This window comes from Elephantulus edwardii, unplaced genomic scaffold (genome assembly GCF_000299155.1).
Source record: "Elephantulus edwardii isolate Elephantulus edwardi_28Jun2011 unplaced genomic scaffold, EleEdw1.0 scaffold00068, whole genome shotgun sequence".
In the NCBI taxonomy this organism is placed as follows: Eukaryota; Metazoa; Chordata; class Mammalia; order Macroscelidea; family Macroscelididae; genus Elephantulus; species Elephantulus edwardii.
In genome coordinates, this window is record NW_006399818.1 from 2738642 (window position 1) to 2761614 (window position 22973).

The 22973-nt window shown below is 37.4% G+C and overlaps 1 protein-coding gene across 1 annotated transcript in view; it reads left to right on the plus strand.

Annotated features, from left to right (window-relative positions):
• Window positions 1-1089: 1089 nt before the first annotated feature.
• LOC102871359 (putative uncharacterized protein C12orf63-like) overlaps window positions 1090-22973 on the plus strand; it is a 271053-nt gene continuing 249169 nt past the window's right edge. Inside the window, exons 1-3 of the mRNA XM_006888569.1 lie at window positions 1090-1464; window positions 15174-15350; window positions 18863-19048. Coding sequence (XP_006888631.1) covers window positions 1090-1464; window positions 15174-15350; window positions 18863-19048 — 738 coding nt within the window. The remainder of the gene's footprint in view (window positions 1465-15173; window positions 15351-18862; window positions 19049-22973) is intronic.

The window sequence follows — 22973 nt, forward strand, 5'->3', positions numbered from 1 at the left end:
TATTGTGACTCCAGGCTTAAATCTGTTTTTAATGCGTTTGTTTGTTATGCTGTAGTAATATTTAAATCCCAGTAGACTTCTTTCTTGGTCCCTCCCATGTCTTTTTGCGAGTCAGCTGGCTGCCTTGCTCCACCTGCACTTCCATCTGAGACCCAGCTTTTGTTGCTGGTCACCATGGCAGAGGGGAAAAGAATGCACAATATAAGCTTTGGTTCTCAGAACTTTTGCCCAGAAGCAGAAAAAAAAAACCCACCCAAAACCTGCTCATGTTTCATCAGTCAAAGCAAGTAAAATGGACACAAACAACTTCAAAAGAAGATAAAGTACCAGGTGCTTGGGAAACCAGAATACCTGTGAATCCCAGCACCATTGCCTCATACAACCAGCCTCCCTTCTTGAACATTGTGATACATGGTTTGAGGGCACCTCCTTTTTTATTAACAATCAAATTGACATAGTCCAGCTCTCATCCCTGGACTTCTGGAGGGTCTTTGAAAATGTTAGATTCTTATGCTTACTGGTACATTTGGCTGTAATCTCTGAAGCATTTACATCTACATTTATAAACATTTTCTATCTCAATGATTTTTTGTTGTTGTTTTTGAAACCAAACATTACGGCAATGAAGACCAAAATACGATATAGAAAACACATGCTGATGAAGATGTTTACTGACAGTAGTAGAAGCAAGCAGAGCATATGTTAATACAAGGGGATTTAATATAATTGAAAAAAGATTTTTGTTTGGTTAATGGTTAGGGGATTTATGGGCTGAAAATCAAGAGTAATTCACTCCTCTATTGCTCTTAGTGACCCATTCTGTAATAATCAGTTGTGGGTTTTAAAAAGTGTTGGTTTTTTAGTATAAAGGGGACATTGCATTGAGAATCCTAAGAATACCATTTCTAAAGAAAAATCAAGTGTGCTATTTGTCTTCTTTGTTAATACTCTATCATAAATTAGATATTTCTCAACCTTCTGCTGGTGAGATTTCTTTCCCAAACAAGTCAGATATGTCCATCCCTCCATCTTGTTTCTTCTCACTTTAGAAAAGGATCATTTGGGCCCTTTGCCACATTAACTACAAGAATGAAGACCATTCTCAGCAACCAGACTGTTGACATTCCAGAGAATGTCGACGTTACTATGAAGGGCCGCACAGTTATTGTGAAAGGCCCGTGGGGAACCTTGTGGAGGGACTTCAATCACATCTATGTAGAGCTCAGTCTCCTCGGAAAGAAAAAGAAGAGGCTTCATGTTGACAAATGGTGGGGGAACAGGAAGGAACTGGCTACTGTTCGTACCATCTGTAGCCACGTACAGAACATGATCAAAAGTGTTACACTGGGCTTTCGTAACAAGATGAGGTCTGTGTATGCTCATTTCCCCATCAACGTTGTGATTCAAGAGAGTGGATCTCTAGTTGAAATTCGAAACTTCTTGGGTGAAAAATACATTCGGAGAGTTTGAATGATCAGGTGTTGCTTGTTCGGTGTCTCAAGCCCAGAAAGATGAGTTAATTCTTGAAGGAAATGACATTGAGCTTGTATCAAATTCAGCTGCTTTGATTCAGCAAGCTACAACAGTTAAAAAAAAGGATATCCGAAAATTTTTGGATGGTATCTGCATCTCCTAAAAAGGAACTGTCCAGCAGGCTGATAAGTGATAGCTAGGAGTTTTTCAGCTACAGAAATGAGGCCGGTCAAATCATATGCATCTGATTTCAAAATGGATCTGATCCTTGTAATAAAGTTCTATTAATTTGAAAAAAAAAGAGAAAAGGGTCATTTGGCCAAACTTGGAGCAACTCTAACCTCCTCCATCAATTACACCACGGGTGAGTGACAATGATGACATCAATAGCGTTCTAACTTTCTTTGTTGTTTTTTGAGTTTAAAAGAAATGTTGAAAATTAGCAAGCATGCATGTATAGTTTTTCTAACGAAACAGTAAAGTGTGTGTGTGTGTGTGTGTGTGTGTGTGTGTGTGTGTGTGTGTAATTTCATGCTTCTGTTCTTTTCCTTCCTTTTTCTGTATTAATTAGCTTTTGGATCAAAACATCTAAACTCTTTTTCATTTGATCCTATGAACATAGTTACCATATAAAACACTCCTTCCCATTTGAGGTTCCTATGCAGATGGCTATGTTTCTTGACCTGCAAATGTAGAAAAATGTTCTAAGTCGACTGGTACAGAACAAATGGAATTTAAAAAAACCCAACATTTATCTTTGGAGATAAATTTTAATCATGATTAAAGATCACAGACTTTAATGTCAACTGTTCTAATAAAAAAAAGTACAAATGAGAAATTAATTTTTATATCAATTTGGCCAAGCTTTCTTATTAGGGCAAGCCTATGTGAAACTATAGTTTTGTAATCTATGTTTCCACAAGAAGTTGTTTATTCATCCATTTTAAAATACCATTTTATACCAATGACTCCCAATCCTATGTCCAGGCGTAACCTCTCCAACTTGAGGTCCAGATAGTCAAATAACAATTTCAAACTCAGCATACTTGCTGTATAGGGAAAAATGGGTTTGGAATTTATTAGCTAGACATATTGTTTCTTCTTTGCCAGGATTTCTTTTTGTGTACTTGTTAAACTGACTAGAACTTCTGGAACAAAATAGAGTAGTATTCTGTCTTCTTTTGTATTTTACTGACAGAGTACTTCAGTATTAGCTATGATTCTAGGAGTTGGCTTGAAATTTGAAATTAATATTATTTTTTCTGATGGTAGGGAAAGAACTTTCCTGATTTATTGAATTATAGTTAAATCCAGTAGAGCCATCATAGCATTGTAACAAAAAAGATTAAATATCATTTTGACTACTTTTAAAATTTCAAGTAATATTAAGTGATAGACTTGTTAATATTAAATTATCTTACATTCCTTGGATAAAGGCAATATAATTATGATGCGTTATTCTCTGGTGGCCTCTTGGGAAGAAATTGTGCTGTTATCTTGAATTTGCACACAGTTAAAATTGACTAGCTGCTCTTTGGGAGAAAGATGGGCATCTTTTCCCATATGATCAACTGCCTCTGAAAATTCACTGGAGGGGCAGCTATGGGTCAGTTCTGATGGAGGGCACATAACAACGGCATTGCTAGAATTATCATGTCTTATTTAGGGTGTTTACATTGACATCTATTAGAAGATGGTCTTATTTTTATGTGCAGTAGTTTTTTCAGACTTGTTAGCAAAGCTATTATCAAAAACCCCCAAAAAGCTCACTATTTTTGAGTTGGTTCTGACCCATAATGAACATCATGTTTCTAGGCTATAAATCTTAATGGAAGGAGATTACCTCTCTCTCTCCTTTTGATTCCTCAAGCCATATTTTGGGGAACATTGCTCTTGTGGATTCAAACTGCCAGAGTGGTGTAAAGTTTGGGTTAGCAGGACAACTCACTACAGATTATACCACCAAAGCTCCAGTAAAGCTATCATCATGTTATAATTATTCAAGAACATGTTTGAGCTTTTTAAAATGCTGTAGAAATTTTTCATTTTCCCCTTCTGAAATGTTTTGTTTATGAAATAATTTAACCTTAGTACTTTTATTAGAAGTAAATTTTGTTTAGTTTTATTAGTTTCTTCCATCATAAACCATGCATGTTTAACTTTTCTTCTGCTTGAGTCAGTTTACTGACTTTGTATTTTTACTAGCAATCTCTTCATGTTATGCTTAACTTTATTATTTAAATCTTTGAAGCTATTTAACAAGATTCCCTCTCTTAGGTGATGTTTCAACTTCTTCATTTTCCTGAAAAAAATTGTGGATTTTTTTTACCTTTGAGTTGATTTTGTGTCAATTTTATTTGCTTATGCAGTTTTTTATCCATTAAATTAGATTTGGATTCAATCTTAAGTTTTAGTTTCTTTTTCAATTTCCTTACATTTATTTTTTTCTTTTAGGCTTAGTGCATTCTCTAACTTTTCAAGCTTCAATTTTTAAATTAATTGCCTACTTTACTATTGTCCTAAGTAGTAATAACTGAAAAAAAATCATACAGCAGAAGTGATTGTATTTATTCTTCAAACACACATTCAAGTCACTACAAAGGAAAATGTTACCTACTGTGTCAAGGTAGCCATATTATAGGAAATATGGTTCCTATTTTTTACTTTTTTTGCAAGATCTTTCTTGCTTAATGAACTATTTGTTGTTGTTGTTATGTGCCGTCGAGTCGCTTGTGACTCATAGCGACAAAAGCCTAGTACAACAGCCCTAAAATCTGCTCTGTCCTGTGCCAGTCTCATTGCCTCTGACACACTCATCCCGATTACCCCAGTCACCAAATCAATCCACCTCATAGAGGGCCTTCCCCTCCTGCGCCCGCCCTCCACCCTCCCAAGCATGATGTCCTTCTCCAAGGACCAGTCTCTCCTTATAACATGACCAAATTATGTCAGATGAAGCCTCAGAATCCTTGCCTCCAAGGGGCAGCTATATATTTGCACCTATTGGGAGCCCTAGTAAGGAGTTGAACTGCCAACCCAAAAGCACTTGGTTCGAATCCAGCAGCTACTCTTGAGGCAGAAAAATGGGCAGTCTCCTCCTGTGTGATTTGTTGCTTCTGAAAATCTGCTGGAGGGTCACCTATGAGCCGGTTCTGACAGGACAGCCCATAGTAACAACAACATTGAAATCTAAGTACAACTGTAGTTTCAAGTTGTGTTTCTTTCCTAAATAGCTTGTAGTTACCTTGTGATCTGTTTTGACTCAAGATTGACTTCAAAGCTGACTGGTGATTTTAATTGAGCTTTTATTTTGCATTTCTAATTTTATTGCTTTAAATTGATATGAAATATAACTCAGAATATGATTGCTAAAATTACTGAGGGTATTAGAAAATTTTATTAAGAGAGCTAACTGCAGAGTCAAATTGTTTTGGTCTAAACCCTAGATTTGCTTCTTGAACTTCAGCTTCCAGATTCATAGAAGACAATGATAGCCCCACACAGTGGCAGTGCATGTTAATGAAATTAGCATACAACCTGCCAATTAAAAAATGCATTGCTATTGAGTCAATTCCAATCCATAGTTTAGCATAGAATGGAACCCTGCCCATTCCTGTAGTGTCTTTACACTATCTACTGAGCTTAAGTACATTGGTGCAGTCAATGCTTCAATCCATTTGGCTAAGAATTTACCTCTGACACTTTTCCAAGCATAATGTGCTTTTTCAACAACTAGTGCCTTCTCATATAACATGCCCAAAGCACGTGAAATGAAGTCTCATCATTCTTGCTTCTAAGGAGCACAGTCACTGCACTTCTTCCAAGGTAGACTTGTCTGTTCGTTTCCCTGTCTGTGGAATATTCAATATTCTTCACCAACAGCACAATTCAAAGTTGTCAGTTCATCTTGAGTCTTCCTCATTAATTTTCTAACTTTCAGATGAATATGAAGCATTTAAAGATACTTTGGCTTGTGGTAGATGTAGCTGAATTTTCAAAGTGATATACTTGCTTTTTATTACTTTAAAGACATATCTCTATTCATTGGCCTTGCCTCAGAACTGACTCATAGGTAACCCTCCACTGGGTTTCTGAGACTAAATCACATGGAAGGAGATTACCCACCTTTCCGCTATGGAGTCACTGGTGGAGTAAAATCTCCAGAAGGACTCAGCCTTTGGCTTAGCAGTGCGACTCTCTACAGACTACACCTCTGGTTGTTGTTGTTAAGTACCATTGAGTCGACTATGACTCAGCAACTCTATGAACAGTGGATTGGGATCCTGCCCTAACCTGTGCCATCATCATCTCTGATACTCTAGCCCACCATTACTGTCACTGTGTCACCTTATTGAGGGTCTTCCCCTCCTTCATTGACTTTCCCCTTTTCCAAGGACAACATGTGCAAAGTATGTCAGACTCCTAGCCTTCAGGGAGCACCCTGGCTCTGTTTTTTCCAAGACACACTTGTTTGTCCTTTTGGCGGTCCATTGGAGGTGCATCACTCTTCTCCAGTACCAAAATTGAAGGCATCAGTTCTGCCATCCTTATTCATTGTTCAACTTCCAGATGCATAGCGAGTGATTGAAAAGGTCATGGCTTGACTCAGGTGTACATTAGTCTTCAAACTGACATCTTTGCTCTTTAGTAATTTGGAGAGGTCCCTGACAGCCAACTTTCCAATTGCAATACATCTTTTGATTTCTGGGCTGTGGATCCAAGCACAATGAAGACATTGACAATTTTTATCTCTTCTTCATCTATCATAATGTTGCCTATCTGCTCAGTGTTAAAGATTTCTGTTTAAAAATATATACTCTCAAAAGGCATGGCCATAGAGTTGGAAACACCACCTTAGCTCCCTTTAAAGATATACCTCATTGCCATGGAGTCAGAAATGACTCCTAGCTGACTCTCTAGTGGGTTTCAGAGTCTACAAATTACCCATCTTTGTGCGTTGTATCTTCTGGCAGATTCGAACCTCCAGAGTGGTGCATCCTTTGGGTCAGCAGTGCAAATCCCTAAATAGATGTTAGGTGTTATTTGTGTTTTAATATTATATCTTATAGACATTAGAGGTATGTCTAATGTGCAATTCATCCTCTATTATGTATCATTAGATTGTTTAGCATATACCAACATATATACTTTAAGTTTTACTAATTAATATCTTCCATTTCTTAGTTTTTACTAGTTGCATTGTCAAAGTGGAAAAGAGATTATTGAAACAATCCTATTGCAGTTGTATTTCTATGTTTTCTTTCCTTATGGAATTGTAATAGTTTTAACTTTATATATTTTGATCACCTACTATTGTCACATAAAAGCATTTGACTTGTGAATTGAACACATTAGCAACAAAATGTTATTTCTGTATTCCATTTAGTAGTTTTTAGTTGAGAATTCTCTTAGTAGTCTGTTAGAAATATCTACCTCTAATATTATCAAATGAATCCAGATATTTTATTTTCTTGGGGTTTTATTTGCGTTTTAGAATTTATTACTTTATGTCATCTATTCTCATTTCTCTCACAACAAAAAACCTCACAACTGAACCAGTAACTCACATCTTGATAAATGGAGACAAGACTGATGTTGTCAAGAGTTTCATTTTACTTGGACCTGCAATCAATGCCCATATAATCAATAGTCAAGAAATCAAGTGACAAATTACATTTGGCAAATCTATTGCAAAATACTTCTTTAAAACGTTAAATTCAAGATGTTCCTTTGAGGACTAAGGCATCCCTGACCTAAGCTGTGATATTTCTAATTGCATCATAAGCATGTGAAAACTGAGCAGTGAACAGGAAGACTAAAGATGGATTATAGGGAGCATTCAGGACCTATTCCATAGAGAGTGGTGCTTCTAACCCACAGGGGGCACCTTTCTGGTGTTTCAAATCCCACAGCACTATCTTCACCGGGGAGCACCCAGATAATGGATGGGGGTGACTGTACCTGAGCTATCATAATGGGTTAGTTAGAGGCCCTGCCTTGCAGTCCCTCACTGGGAGCGACTGAAATGCCCACTGTTGACCAGGCCAGACAACCTTCAACCTTCTGGATCTTGTGTTGCTGACTTAACGTCAGAATCTCTGCCATTCACACCATTATATTTGTAGATTTGTGGGTCCTTAACGTTTGCTTTTGTTGTTGTTGTTGTTATGTGCCGTCGAGTCGTTTTTGACTCATAGCGACTCCCCCAGTACAAAAACTGACAGATAAATGTTCAATTATCTGTCAGTTTTTGTATTGGGGGAGTGTCTTTGCATATTGCTGCTCTTAGTAACTTGCTTTTGTGTTGCTGTTATGTACCGTCAACACAGAACTGATGCAGCAGGTTTTTGGAGGGAGTTAATTATACCAGAGAAGATTGTCCATCTTTCTCCAGCAGAGCAGCTGGTGTATTTGAACCACGTGCCTTTGGAATTGCAGTGCAGTTTCTTATTACTAGGTATCAGAGCCCTCTATAGCTTAGATACATATATTTGCTTGTCTTTTACCTGCTCTTTTTGGTACAACTCTTGTCTACCAAAGTAGAGCTCCGAGATTAAGACAGACTAGGAAGAAGAAATAGGCCTTGGAAAACTTTATGAAAAATAGAGCACATTTAGACTATTTAATACAGCACTGGAGTCTGAGCCCTTATATTGGAAGACACAAAAACTGAGGGGAAATAGTTGCAAACATCACTAATAATTGAAATGTAGAATGTGCAAAGTACGAATATAGAAAAAAATGGACATTGTTTAAAAAAGTAATGGGATACATAAATATTGACATAGTAGGCATTAGGGAGCTGAGATGGACTGGCGTTGGCCACTTTAAATCAGACAATCATATGGTTTACTATGCCGGGAATGAAAAAGTGAAGGAAAATCATGTTGCATTCATAGCCAAAAAGGCCATTTCTAAATCCAGAAGTACAGTGTTGTAAGTGAAAGGATTTTACCATATGCTTACAAAGAAGCCTTGTTAATCATTCACATATACACACCAACAACCAAAGTCAAAGAGGATGAAATAGAAGCTTTCTATCAAATTTTGCAGTCTGAAATAGATCTAACATGCAACTCACATTCATTAATAATAATTAGTGACTAGAATGCAAAAAATTGGAAATAAGGAAGAAGGATAAGTAGTCAGAAAATATGGGGCTAGTGACAGAAATGAGGCTAGAGATAGAATGATAGAATTTTATCCAATCAGTGATTTATTCATTGCAAAAATATCGTATAAAAAACACACAAATGGTGACTATACACATAGACCTCACCTGGTGAATTACATAAGAATCATATAGATTATGTCTGTGGAAAGACTCCTTGGAGAAATTCAATATCAGTTGTGAAAAGTTGGTCGGATGTTGATTGTTGAAGAGACCATCAACTACTCATGTGTAAGTTCAAATTGAATCTAAAGAAAATGAAGAAAAAAATCCATAAGAACAAAAATATGACTTTGGGTCTCTCTTACCTGAATTTAACAAGGGTCTTAAGAACAGTTTTGGGGCATTGAACACTAATGAACGAAGAACAGATTAGCTGTGGGATGATATTCATTAAGAAAGCGTCTGTCTTTGTAAAGACAGATGAAGAAGAAAAGACTAAAATAGCTGTTAGAAGAAACTCTGAATATTGCACTAAAGTGCTGAGAAGTCAAAACAAAAGAAAGAAATGAAGTTAAAGAGTTGAACAAAAGATTTCAAACCTGAAGACAAAACAAAGTTTTATAACAATATGCAAAGAGTTGATGTAAAAAAAAAATCAAAAGGGAAGAACTTGCTTAGCATTTCTCAAGCTGAAGATATTGAAGAACAAATTCAAGCCTCAAGTTGCAATACTGAAAGATGCTGTGGTCCGAATCTTGAACGATCCAGGAAGCATAAAACAAAACAAAACAAAACAAAACAAAACAAAAAAACGAAAAATGGAATCACCAAAAAGAGTTGGCTGATACAGAATCATTTCAGGAAGTAGTATCTGATCAAGAACCAATGGTAATAAAGAAAGAATTTCAAACTGCTCTGAAGGCATTAACCAAAAATAAAGCCCAAGAGATTGTTGGAATACCAACTGATACATTTCAACAAACAGATACAGGCCTGGATGTTTTGATGAGGCTGTCCCAAGAAATATGGAGGAGAGCTTGACTGGAAAAGATCCATATGTATTCCCATTCCAAAAAATGATGGATGACCCAACAGAATGTGGAAATTATTGAACAATACTACTGATATCACATGCAAGCAAAAACTTACGGAAGATTATCTAAAAGCAACTAAAATGGCAATCAACAGAGAACTGCCAGATGTACAAACTGGGTTTAGAAGGGGCTGTGATGCTAAGGATATCACTTCTGATGTCAGAAGGATTTTGATAGAAAGCAGAGAGTACCAGAAAGATGTCTACTTGTGTTTTATTGACTATGCAAAGGTGTTTGACTGTGTGTATCATAACAAATTGTGGTTAATATTGAGAAGATTGAAAGCCCTACATGTGATTATGCTTATGCAAAACCTATACTTAGGTGAAGAAGCTGTTGAGCAAACAGAGGAAGGGAACATAGAAAGGTTCAAAACCAGAGAATGTCTCAGGGATGTACTCTTTCTTTTCAATATTTATGCTGAACACTTTTTCAATCTATATGCTGGATAGATCATTTGAGAGCCTTCAAAGTGGATTGCATCTCAGCATCATGAAAGCAAAGATCCTCACCACTGGCTAAATAGGCAGCATCTTGATAGATGGAGAAAAGATTGAAATTATTCATGATTTTGTCCTGCTTGGAGCTACAATCTACAGCCTTGGTATGAACAGACAGGAAATCAAAAGAAAAGTTGCTTTGGGAAAATCTATCATTCAGGACTTCTCCACAGTGCTAAAGAGCAACAGTGTCAGTTTAGAGACTTACGTGCACCTGGTCCAGACCATGGTCTTCTTAATTACTTGCTATGCATCTGAGAGCTAGTCAGTGAATGAGTATGACAGAAAAAGGATCAATGCCTTTGATTTATGGTGCTGGAGAGGAGGATTGAACATAGAATGTACCACCAAGAAAATGAGCAGATCTGTCCTAAAGAGGGTGAAACTAGGTTGCTCTTTGAAGGCAAGGATTTTGAGACTCCATCTAACGTATGTTGAGTGTGTTGTCAGGAGTGACCTGTCCTTGGAGGACATCATGCTTGGAAGGATGCAGGGTCAAAGCAGGAGAAGATGACCCTGGATGAGATGGATTGACACACTGACTGTGGCAATGAGTTCAGGTGTGTCAGAGAAAATGAGATTGCTCAGCTTAGGAGAAGGTCGTTCATAGTGTTGTTATGAGTTGTAATCAACATGATGACACACAACAACAACAACAACAACAACAACACCGATTGGCTATTATTCAATCCAGATCAATGGCAATGAGTTTTGAATTTTTTAAAAGAATAACTGATGCTTTTGAATTATGGTCTCTCAAAGAATATTCAATTTACCATGAACTGTCAGAAGAACTAACAAATCTGTCTTGGAAGAAATATAGTCCAAAGAATACTCATTGAGAAAGAATGATGAAATGTATCAGATTTTGGATATGTTATCAGGAGAGATCAATACCTATAGAAAGATGTTGTCATGGATTGTGCTCTGTCTCCCCAGAATAGATGTAGATGCTATGTAATGAGCCCTCATCATCTTATAAAGCAGATAGTTATGAAAAGTTAATGATAGACTATAGTGCCCTTAATCTCATCACAGACCTGTTTTGATATTAGAGGAGTTTCCCTGCATTGTAATATTTCTTATAACACAAGATATAAAACGGTAGGAAACTGAGTGGGTATGTCAGTATCACCAAGGCAGAAGTTCTGGGAGTAGAGAATGCTGTTTGGACCCAGGTTCTCGCACCAGAAAACTGACATAAGGGCAATGCAGATGTAGAAAGAACTCCGAGGAATACCAGCTCAGCAGGTGCTGAGGGAGGCATGGACTTTCCTCTAAAACCAATACAGAGAGAAAAATCTTCCCTTAGAGCTGCACTCCAAATTTAGACATCTAATTTCCTAAGCTGTAACACAATGCATTTCAGTTTGTTAAAGCCATCCGTTTTAGGTTTCACTGTTACAGCATAGGTGGTAAGGAGTTGCGCTGCCAACCCAAAGGCAGGTGGTTTAAATCCACCACCTACTCCTAGGGAGAAGGATGGGAAGTCTCCTCCCCTGAGATTGGCAACTTCTGAAAACTCATTGGAGTTGATTCCATGACAGCACATAACAACAACAATGACAGATAACTAAGAGAGAGCAAGCAGAGGGTCAGCAAAAAAGAGGAAGACTTTTAATGAGATGGATTTATACAGTGTCTGCAAAGGTAGACTAAATAATAACAGTGATTGAGAGCACAGAGTAGGAGTGGATAGTATTTCATTTCCTTGTACATAAAGCCAATATGTGCCAAACCTACACATATGACACCTGAAAGTGCTAAAACCACTGCCACCACCAATTTTTTCCTTCCTTCTCCCTTTGTTCCATCTTTCCCCCTTTCTTCTTTTCATTCCACAATTTTCTTAAGGCATAAACTCACATAAAACTGCATTTATACTCATAATGTGTGTAATTGATCCACACGCCCAGAGATCAACTTTCAACCAAAAATAGACCTACAATGTGAATGATGACACTGGGGAAGAATGTACTCCCCAGGAAAAAGACCATAAAAGATCAAAAGGACAGCATTTGCTCGAGAGCAAAAGTCAAAGGGCATGAAAGGGCAAATCGGAACCTGGGAACACAGTGTGACAGTGTGAAGAATGTTACATTGTGGGAATCGCAACCAATATCATGAGGCAAAATGTTTATAAAATTTCCATGTTGCTTCGAAAACTAAAATGAAAGTAAAAGAAAATAAAATGTATAATCCAGTCATTTTTAGTATGTTGTTGTTGTTATGTGCCGTCGAGTCGTTTGCGACTCATAGCGACCCTATGTACAACAGCCCTAAACCCTGCTCTATCCTGTGCCAGTTGCATTGCCCCTGACACACACATCCCAATTACCCCAGTCACTGAATCAATCCACCTCATAGAGCGTCTTCCCCTCCTGTGCTGTCCCTCTACCCAGCCTGATGTCCCTCTCCAAAGACCTGTCTCTCCTTACAACATAGCCAAAGTATGTCAGACGAAGCCCCAGAATCTTTACCTCCAAGGAGTAGCCTGGTTTAACCCTCTCTAAGATGAATCTGTTTTCTTGGCAGTCCATGGTACATTCAATACTCTTCTCCAGCACGACAGCTCAAAGGTGTCAATTCTCCTTCTGTCCTCCCTAGTCATTGTCCAGCTCTTTGATGCATAACAAGTGATTGCAAAGACCATGGCCTGTATCAGGTGCACCTTTGTCTGCAAAGAGACACCGTTGCTCTTGAGTACTTTAGAGAGGTCGCTAACAGCAGATTTTCCCATCGCAAAACGTTTTTTTGATTTCCTGGCTGCTGGTGCCAAGAGTGTTGTCTGTGGAGCCGAGCAAATTGAAGCTGGGAACAATCTCAAAATCTTTGCCATCCATCCTGATGCTACCAATTGGTCCAGTGGTGAGAATCTTTGTCTTCTTGACATTGAGCCTTAGTCCATACTGAAGGCTGCAGTCCTTGACCCTCTGCAGTAAGTGCATGAAGTCCTCCTCAGTTTCAGCGAGCAAGATTGTGTCATCTGCATAACGCAGATTGTTGATAGATCGTCCACCAATCCTAACGCCACGCATCTCCTCATAAAGCCCAGCCTCTCAGATAATCTGCTCTGCATACAGGTTGAAAAGTTATCGAGATAGGACACATCCCTGGGGCACACCCTTCCCAGAGTTGTATAACCTTTACTGCTATTTAATTTTAGAACATCTGCATTATATCAAGGAAAACACTAATTGAAGTCATTCTCCCTTTCCAACCCTGTTACCCCAGTCTTCTTGTTATGTGCTGTTGAGTTACCTGCAACTCATAGTGTTCCTATGTACAATAGCTCTGAATCCTGCTCCATTCTGAGCCAGTCTCACTGCTTCCAGCACACCTACCTCTATTTTCCCAGTCACTGTGTCAATCCATCTCATCCAGAGCCTTTCTCTCGTTCATTGTCCTGCCACACTTCCAAGTATGATGTTCTTCTCTAAGGACTGGTTCCTCCTAGCAACATGCTCAAAATATGAGCTAGGGCCTCAAAATCCTTGCCTCCAAGGAGGAAGTTGGTTTCACCCTCCCAGGATAGACATGTTTGCTTGTTCTCTTGTCTGTCCGTGGTATGTTCAGCACTCTTCTTCAGCACCACAGCTCAAAGGAATTGACTCTTAGAATCCTTAGACATTGTCCAGCTCTCTGCTGCATAGCAAGTAATATTGAAGATCATGGCCTGGATCAGGAGCATCTCAGTCTGACATTGTTGTAATTCAGCACTCTGGAAAGTTCCCTGACAGCAGATTTTCTTAATGCAGTTCATCTTTTGATTTCCTGACTTGTGGAACTGAGCAAGCTGAAATTGTGAATAATTTCAGTCTCTTCTCCATCCATCAAGGAGCTGCCAGTTGGCCTAGTGATGAGAATCTTTGTTTTCTTCTTTTTGTCCTTTTTGCAGCAAATGCCTCAGATCCTCCTCAGTTTTAGCAAGCATGGTAGTGTCATCTGTATTTACAACACAGGGTCATAAAAAAATTCTCCAATATTTTCTTTCAAGATTTTTTTTGGTTTTAGCTCTTAGCATTTAGGATTATGATTAATTTTGAGTCAGTAGTTTTAAATGATATTAAGAGTTTGACTTTTATTTTTGTATGCCAATATCTTGTTCTTTCATTAGTGGTGCTGTGCATCGTTAGTTGGGATTTACCCATAGCTGACCCTCCAGTGAGTTTTCAGTCAGTAAACCTCATCTGAGGAGACTGCCCACTTTTTATCCTGAAGAGCAACTGGTGGATTCGAGCCACATACCTTTGTGATTGCAATGCAGTTTACAATTTGTCAAAATTTTGTTGTTCATTTTACAAAAAGTATTTCAATGTTTTGAGTTTAATTAGAAATTATTTTCTTCTTACCTTAACTTAAAGTTTTAATGTCTTTACATTCATTTTTGATGGCTGATATATTTAATCTTGCTTTTGAAGTACTCTTTAGAGTCTCTGAATTTTTAGGATTTTCTTTTCTCTCACAGTGTACCCTTTAAAAAGGGAAGGGGGAATTGTTTTCTTCAGGTCTAAACAGTAAGTGTTTTTGTCTATTTTAATTCTTGCTGATGTTAAGAAACCCTCAATAATACTCATTTTATAAACCACATGGAACAATAAGTTTTAGTCTTTGATAGTGAACATAGTAAAGGTGGGCCTAAAGATCACCAGTATAAAGGTAAATTATTTGTTTATGAACTTTTTAAGGGCAATTACATATGCTGGTAAGTATTAAAAATGCTTCATTTTAAAAATGAAGTATTTCATGGTCATGTGTGGTAACGGTGCACATGCTAAGCAAATACATATAATATCATTGCTGATCTTGCTACCTTATTTAGTGAGCAATTTATTTTCTGAAAATAATTTCATGCTTGAAATACATGTATAACTCTGAGGCGCAAAAAATGACCTATAGCAAAATAATCTTGTTTAACGGCACCAGGATTGTGCAAGTACTAATGAAGTTCCGGCTCCTGAAATGCAGTTTTCTTTTCACACTTCACTATAGGAAGCATATTCTTTAATTGAGAAAACAGAGGCAGAACAAAATGCTCTGTATTTATATCAGAAAGACCTGGACAATGTGAAAGGAAAGGAATGGAAAAGCCCTCCTCCACCTATTCTGCTCTCCCGAACTCATTGTTCGGTAACGTTCAAACCGGCCCCGTTTATCTCAGATGAGAAGGTACGATGCTTTATGATACTTCATGCAAAGCAACTTGGGTACTGTTATGAATGTAAAAATGGAACCTTTTACTGTGTTTATGGCCTGATTAAGCTTTTGGTTCTTTGTCAACAGTGAACTCTTAGAGTTGGGATTTTAATGTTCCTTTTTTGGATGATCAACAGCTTATCGACTGATGTTGTATTCCTAATGTTGTTATCTTGGATCCACTTTTGGGTGCTCTGCTTGAATTTGCAGGATATTGTTCTAGCAGAAAGAGCACAGGGTTTGGAGTCATGAAAGTTTCAAATTCTAGAGAAATACATTTACTTCCTTAATTTTTGGGTTTTTATTCATTTTTAAGGTGGTCTTACTGTAAAAATTAAATGAGTTAATATGTAACAATGCAGGTAGCCATTGTTTTGGTCAAAACAATGGATGGATTTATATATAGACTGTGATTACATTATCCAGTGATCTTTGTCACAGATTTAATCAAAACAGCATTAATTGCCTAGTATCTGTCTAGTTCTATGTGATGCTGAAAGCTAAACATAACTAAAGCATGGTTTTATCCTTTAGGGCAAACAGATACCCAGTGTAAAGCAATAGCACCTTCACAGTGCTTTCTAAGTGGGAGAATAGGAGTAGCATTCATCCTATGCATAACCATGCTATAATAAGAAAATTATATATTGATTACTATAAATATAGTTTGTCTTTATATGCTTGTGAAACTGTTTAAGAATAAGGCTTCTTTCATTTTAGAAATTCAACACAGAACTAAGATTGTTTGACCTACTGAGTTCAATTGTTTTTGTGTTTTTAACCAAAATCTTATTTATTACATTAAATGTGTTAAACTCTTTTACATGATAATATTTGTAAATAATACAATGTAAAAGTCTGATGGTCTTTAACCTTTGGATTCATTAGTACACTGTGAAGTTCATGTATTTAACAGAGTTGTATTGCTTCTGAAAACCATCATGCTGTACCTTTGTTCAACACTAGATGGTGGTGTGGGATTAACTAAGCTTTCTTATTTGCGGTTTCGGCCATCTTTTGTGTTAGAAAAATCTCTTTTTAGGGCATTCATTTTGTTGAAATCTGTTTTTACAGTTGAAAATTCTGTGCTATTTATGTTATTTATAAACAGTGACTTGTGTGTAGTATCTTTTATGTGTATTTTAAGTATACTTTGCTTCTTACAGTTACACAAACTAAGGGAAAACACCAATGGAATAAAAGAAAACAAAACCATAAAGCCAGCTTATAAAATTGCTTCTAGAGTATACTTTACCCAACAAATCCTGGTTTATATAGAAGAGTAAAATCTTAACTTAAAGCAATAACAATCTAAGACATATAACATGGTCATTCTGGATTTGGCTTTGTTTTCTAATAAAAATGGTATTTTTGGTGCAAAAGAAAACAAAAGAAAGCAAGGTTAAACTTTCCTAAAAAGTAAAAGAATTCAAAATAAGAAAAAAAGAAAGAAAAATTTTTTAAGTGAATTTGGAGGAGGGAGGAAAATGTGCAATCATGAATGAATGAAAATCCAACTTCTGTAAACTTTGGTTAAAATCACAATAAAAAGATAGAGTTCTAAGATTTCTACCCAATTTCTAGTTTCCAAGTTTCTTTAACCTCTCTGCCTTGAATCTGCCTGCATTTGACAAGTACTGCTTAATCAGATGTGCACATTACAGCCACCTGAGACATTTTCATAGGAAATCGTCCAGCCTGCACAAGCTGTACCAGAAACCATAATTCACAGAAGTCAGATGAGTTTGGGTATCTGGAAGCTTTGTTTTCTTAAAAAAAGTTTCTGACACATAGGATTGAACCATTGGCATAAAGCTGACTTCATTAGAATTTTTCTATTGTGCTGGAAATTGTAGCCGTCATAAACTGTAAGGTGCAGTTGTTTCCTACAGATAATTGCCTTCTTTCATCTTCTGGGCTTCCTTTGTGGTTTAAAGGTTGATATGTTGTCAGGTGGAGTCTTAGGGAGAAAAGGATATCCTTTTCCCTAACCCTGGTAAACTCGATGGCTGGCTGGCTCACTGTTTTCAAGTTGGAACCAACTCATGGTTGACCCTACATCGAATTTCCAACTCTGTAAATTCAGGAGAGGGGATTGTCCATCTTTCCATGATGCAGCCTCTGGTGGGCTCAGGTGTGGGTTTTGCATTAGCAGCTCCGTGCTGCTCCGTGCAGACCACAGCACCAGAGCTCCACTGTACACAGCTTAAGACGTTCCTAACACCAGCTTCCTAGGTATCGACTTGTTCTCTTCTCCCTACACTGACTTGTTAGTGAGCCTAATTCACTGCAGCAAGGAATCCTCATTATTGCGATAACTTGCCTAACCATTTAATCAAATTCAAGATTGGTTGTTTCTATGTAACAGGGATTTATGTTTGGTTTTTGTCTGTTTATTAAGGATACCAAAGGGGTATTATGTTTCAGAAGATTTATAAACCAGAGGAAAAAATTGTTCATAGTATAACTCTTTTAGCATCCAAGCCTCCTTACACTGGTTATTTAAGGGGTATTTTCTTCCAGATATCTTCACATGTATTTTTATGTTTTATTTTAAATACTACAGTGTAGTATCTTTCTCCTCCTTGACTTCTTTTTTTTTGGGGGGGTCTTATATCCTTAAGCAAAATATAAAAATTATTCCAATGTTGTTCTTCTTTTTGCTATTAAGTTTAAAATCATCTTTGACATCAGCCCCCATAGCTATCTATGTGATCATGAGCAAGTTATTTCCCATCTGTCTCTCTCTTTCCTCTAAAGCAAAATGTCAGTGGTACTGCCTCACAAAGGGATGGTGTCAGTGTTACAATGTGCATATAAATTTCCTAATAATATTTGGCTGTTTGGTCTTGCTCAGTTAATGGTGGTTGTTGTTGTTATGTGCCGTCAAGTCTGTTGACTGTTTTAGTCTTGATAGTCCAAGGTGAGCTAGCCATCTCTTTGCCTTTCCTTTCTCAAGATTAAACTTAAATGTATATGTAAATTTAAATTTCATGTTTTAAAACTTGAATAATCACATCTTTATTTAGAGAGCTATTCCTTTTTGCCACATTTGGAGGGGGGGCTAGGGAATGAAAGCTTTGTTAAACAGACACAGGTGATGGCTCTCCCCTCTCCTCCGCAGGTCTCCTGGTACTGCATTTTGGGTTGCAAAGCAGAAGGAAGCTTTGGAAAAGTCAGGCTAAACAAAAACCATCTCCCAAACGCAGGAGAAGCGGTATGCCAAATTAAAACAATACAACACAACCAAAAGCCTCTTAAATGTCAGGAAATCTTACTACCAGCCTCCTTAATGACAATTGAATATTTTTTTTTTCTTACTAAGTCGTTATTTCATTGGCTCTAATTCCAACTCAAGTCACAACTAAAACCCAACAGTAGATAAAAAGGTTTCCTTTTTTTATGCATGGTTTACTTAATTATGTCTTCAAAGTCACATTATTTTCATTTTCCGCTTATAACTTGAAGTTTGTTTTTGTTAATAGATACCAGCTGATGGTAAAAGCATTTTTGAAGTGAAAGGCTTAGAAACCAATGAAAAATACATATTTGCAATTGCTGCTTATTCTTCTAATGGAAAGCTTATTGGCAATGCTATCGGAGAGACAACGAAGCCAATTCTGATTTATCCACCTCTTTCTACTGTTACTGCTCGGACATTCCTGACGCAGGTAGAGGAGACTGCTGCAATATTTCCCCTCTTGTTTTATTTTCTTTTTCGTTCCTTTAAGCAGTTACTAGGAATTTCTAATGGAAAAAAAATCACAATAGCTAAAACTCCTAGAATACATATTTTTCATTACTGCAGTTTAGTCTTATAAAATATGAATCATTCTTTTTCTTATTAATGAGTTCGCATTTTACAGTAACACTTTTCTTCCTGGGTTACAAATGTAACACGTAGCAATTTTTGAAAACTTGGAAAGTACTGAGCTGCACAAAGGTGAAAAGAGGACAATGTGGATGGATGCTTCCATCCAGGGCCGTGGCTCACCTTCGGCCTTTTGGGCTCTTACAGCTTGGGAGCTGCTGCTCCCACTGCTGTCTCCTGAGTAGAGTCCATGGATACTGTTAATCTTCACAAAGAATCACCCGGTTCAAAATACCAGTGGTCTTAGATTGAGAAATCCTGATTCAGAGAGCTCTTCAGTTGTGTCTCTGCGTGTGCTTGTGTTGTTGTTGTTGATGTCTGTTGTGAAGTTGGAATCAACCCATAGCCGAACCTCCAGTGGATTTGCAGAGGCAGTAAATCACAGGGGAGGAGACAGCCCATCCTTCTCCCATGGAGCCTCTGGTGGATTCGATCCACAAGCCTTTGAGATTGTAGCACAGCTTCATATCATTAGGCCACCTGAGATCCCTCTTTATGTGTAATGTATAAAATAGAAATTTATATATCAAATGTCATCAACGTTAAATTCTCATGGAATAGACTCAAGAGCAAACAAGTAAGTCCACCTTGGAGGAGGTGCAACAAGACGGCACAGTGACTGACACAGAGACCACAGCAATGGGCTTGAGCATATCAGAGATCAGAGGATGATGCTGGATGCCACAAGATTCAGAGCTGTTGCTCAGACGGTTGTTGTGAGTCACAGGTTACTTGATGGCACCCAATGTCAACAACATAGTGGAGATAATATTAGTTATAATAAACATTATTGCATTTATACCCTGATATTTTTTACTTAGTATATGATTGACATTTTAAAATTCCGTTATGTGTTCTTGGCTACTGGTTCGAAGAGTGTTCATTGTGGACCCGAGCAAGCTAAAATTGTTAACAACCTCAATCTTTTCCCCATCATGGTGCTACCAATTGGCCCAGTGCTGAGAATCTTTGTTTTCTTGATGTTGAACTTCAATCCATATTGAAGACAGCACTGCTTGACAGCAGATACTTCACATCTTCTGCTGCAAAGGAGCTCTTGAAAGTACTAAACAGCAGGGATGCTACATTAAGGACTAAGTTGAACTTGACATAAGCCACGGTATTTTCAGTCATCTCATGTGTATGTGAAAGTTGGACAGTGGATAAAGATGACCAAAGAACCTTTGAACTGAGCATTGGGAAAGAATACTGAATATACCATGTTGTTGTTATGTGCCATTGAGTCACCTGCAACTCATAGCAACCCTGTGTGAAATAGCTGTGAACTCTGCTCTATTCTGGGCCATTCTCACTGACTCTAACACACCTATCCCTATTATTGTGTCAATCCATCTCATCCAGAGGCTTCCTCTTCTTTGCTGTCCCTCCATCCTTCCAAGCATGATGTTCTTTTCCAGGATTGGTCCCTCCTGGCAACATGCCCAAAATATGTAAGATATAGCTTCAAAAATCCAAGTTCCAAGGAGGAACTTGGTTTTACCCTCTCCAAAAAAAGACCTCTTTGTTCTCTTTGTGTTCCATGGTATGTTCAAGGCTCTTCTCTAGCACCACAATTCAAAGGCATTGACTGTTCTTTTATGAGCCTTAATCATTGTCCAGCTTTATGATGCATAACAACTTATTGCAAAGACCATGGTCTTGATCAGGCACACCTAACTCCCTAGACTGACATCATTACTCTTTAGCACTTTAGAGAGATCCCTGACAGCAGTGTTTTACTAGGCAGCTCGTCTTTTGATTTCCTGGCTGCTCATGCCAAGAGTGTTGATTGTGGAGCTAAGCACACTAAAATGATTAACGACTTTAATCTCTTCTCCATCTATCATTGTGCTACCAATTGGTCCAGTGGTAAGAATCTTTGTCTTCTTGATGTTGATCTTCAATCCATATTGAAGATTACAGTCCTTGACCTGCAGCAAATGCTTCAGGTCCTCTTCAGTTTCGGCAAGCAGGAGTGTATCATCTGCATAATAACAGTTTGTTGATGAGTTTTCTCCAATCCTGATGCCACATTTCCCCCTCATAATATTAGAGCATATAGAAAACTGCATGTTAGAACAAATAAGTATGTTTTGGAAGAAGTGAAGCCAAGGTGTTTCTTAGATACAAGGATAGTGAAAGTTCATCTCATACATATTGAACATGTTACAAGGAGACATGAAGAAAGATACCGTGCTTGATAGTTAACAAATAGAGGAAGACTGAATGAGACTGCAACAAGGAGTTCTAACATGACAATGATTATGAATACGGTGTAGTTGTTTTGTTTTGGTGAACAATAGAATCTTTATGTTTTGGAACCAACTTGACTGTACTTGAAGGCAACAACAGGACGCATGTCAAGTAGTAAACAATCATGCTTGTCACACATGAGGAAGGTTTTTTTTTTTAGATATCTCTCACACACACACACACATACCCCCCCCACCCATGTTGTCAGGTCATACCGAATTGGAACTGACACATAGCTCACTCTCCAACAGTTTTTCAGAGGAAATAAATTGCATGGGAGGAGACTATCCATCTTTCCAAACCCATGCCTTTGTGGGATGGCAGCACACCCTTTATTGCTAAGGCATTGTATGTATGTGTGTGTGTATATATATATATTTACTGACTTAAAACATATCAGATGTGAATAGACTATTGCTAAGGCATTATATATATATATATATATATATATACACACACATATACATACACACACACATATATATATATACTGACTTAAAATATATCACATGTGATTATTAGGAAGACCAGCTTTTTGACCCAAGTCTCAGGCAGCTAATTTCAAACCTGTTAGAGGCAATGGAGTTGGTGGCCAGTCTCAATTTTATCACATTTCCATTGTGTTACTCTTTTCTTCTAATAATTTATTAGTGTTATAAACTGAGGTCTTTGGGGTATTTTATATTATAATATCTTTCACAGAAAATTCAATTGAGAGAATTGCTAGGATTTGTCTAGCATTGACTTAGCGTGCCAGATTGCCTCATGATTTTTTGAAATTTTGATTTCTTTGAAATTTAATATGTCCCCTAATTTGTGGAGTTATTTCAAATTGAGGAGCCGCATATTTTATCAAGGCATATTTTTTTCTCCAGGGAGTGGTTTGACTCGTCTTTGTTTTTCAGAACTGAGAGTTAATAAAACCAAGTCCAAATTATATAGCTGGGGTAAGAGAAGTTTTAGGAAGTAATGATCAGTATTTCTCTATTCATACTATATTTACAGTTCATCTATGACAGTTTCTGAATATTAAATTTCAAACCATTAAGTGGCCAATGCAAAATTCGTCTAACTTAAACCTGCTTGATTACAACTTAAATTGGAGCTTTACGTTTTGTCTCTGTAATATACCTTTCTTTTGGAGTTGCCATTTAATTTTCATAAGAGTGATTTCCAGGTATTTTAAAAATGAAAACATAATATGTTACAGTGAAATGTGGAGACGTTTTACTAAGTGCCTATAGTTAACTTAGCTTTTAGGGTTTTGGGTTGTGCTTTTAGTTAACAATATTCAATAAACATTTTAAAGTCAGGGAACCGCCACTAGGTTTTCTTTCAACATAGGAAGCTATTAATTTCTTTGGAAATGGTTTTGAGGAATTTTTTTAAATATTTTTTTTATTGGGAAAAACATATTGGGGGTACAAGGAGGTGAGGGTTGGGGGCAGAAGGGTGAGGATGGGCCAGGATGC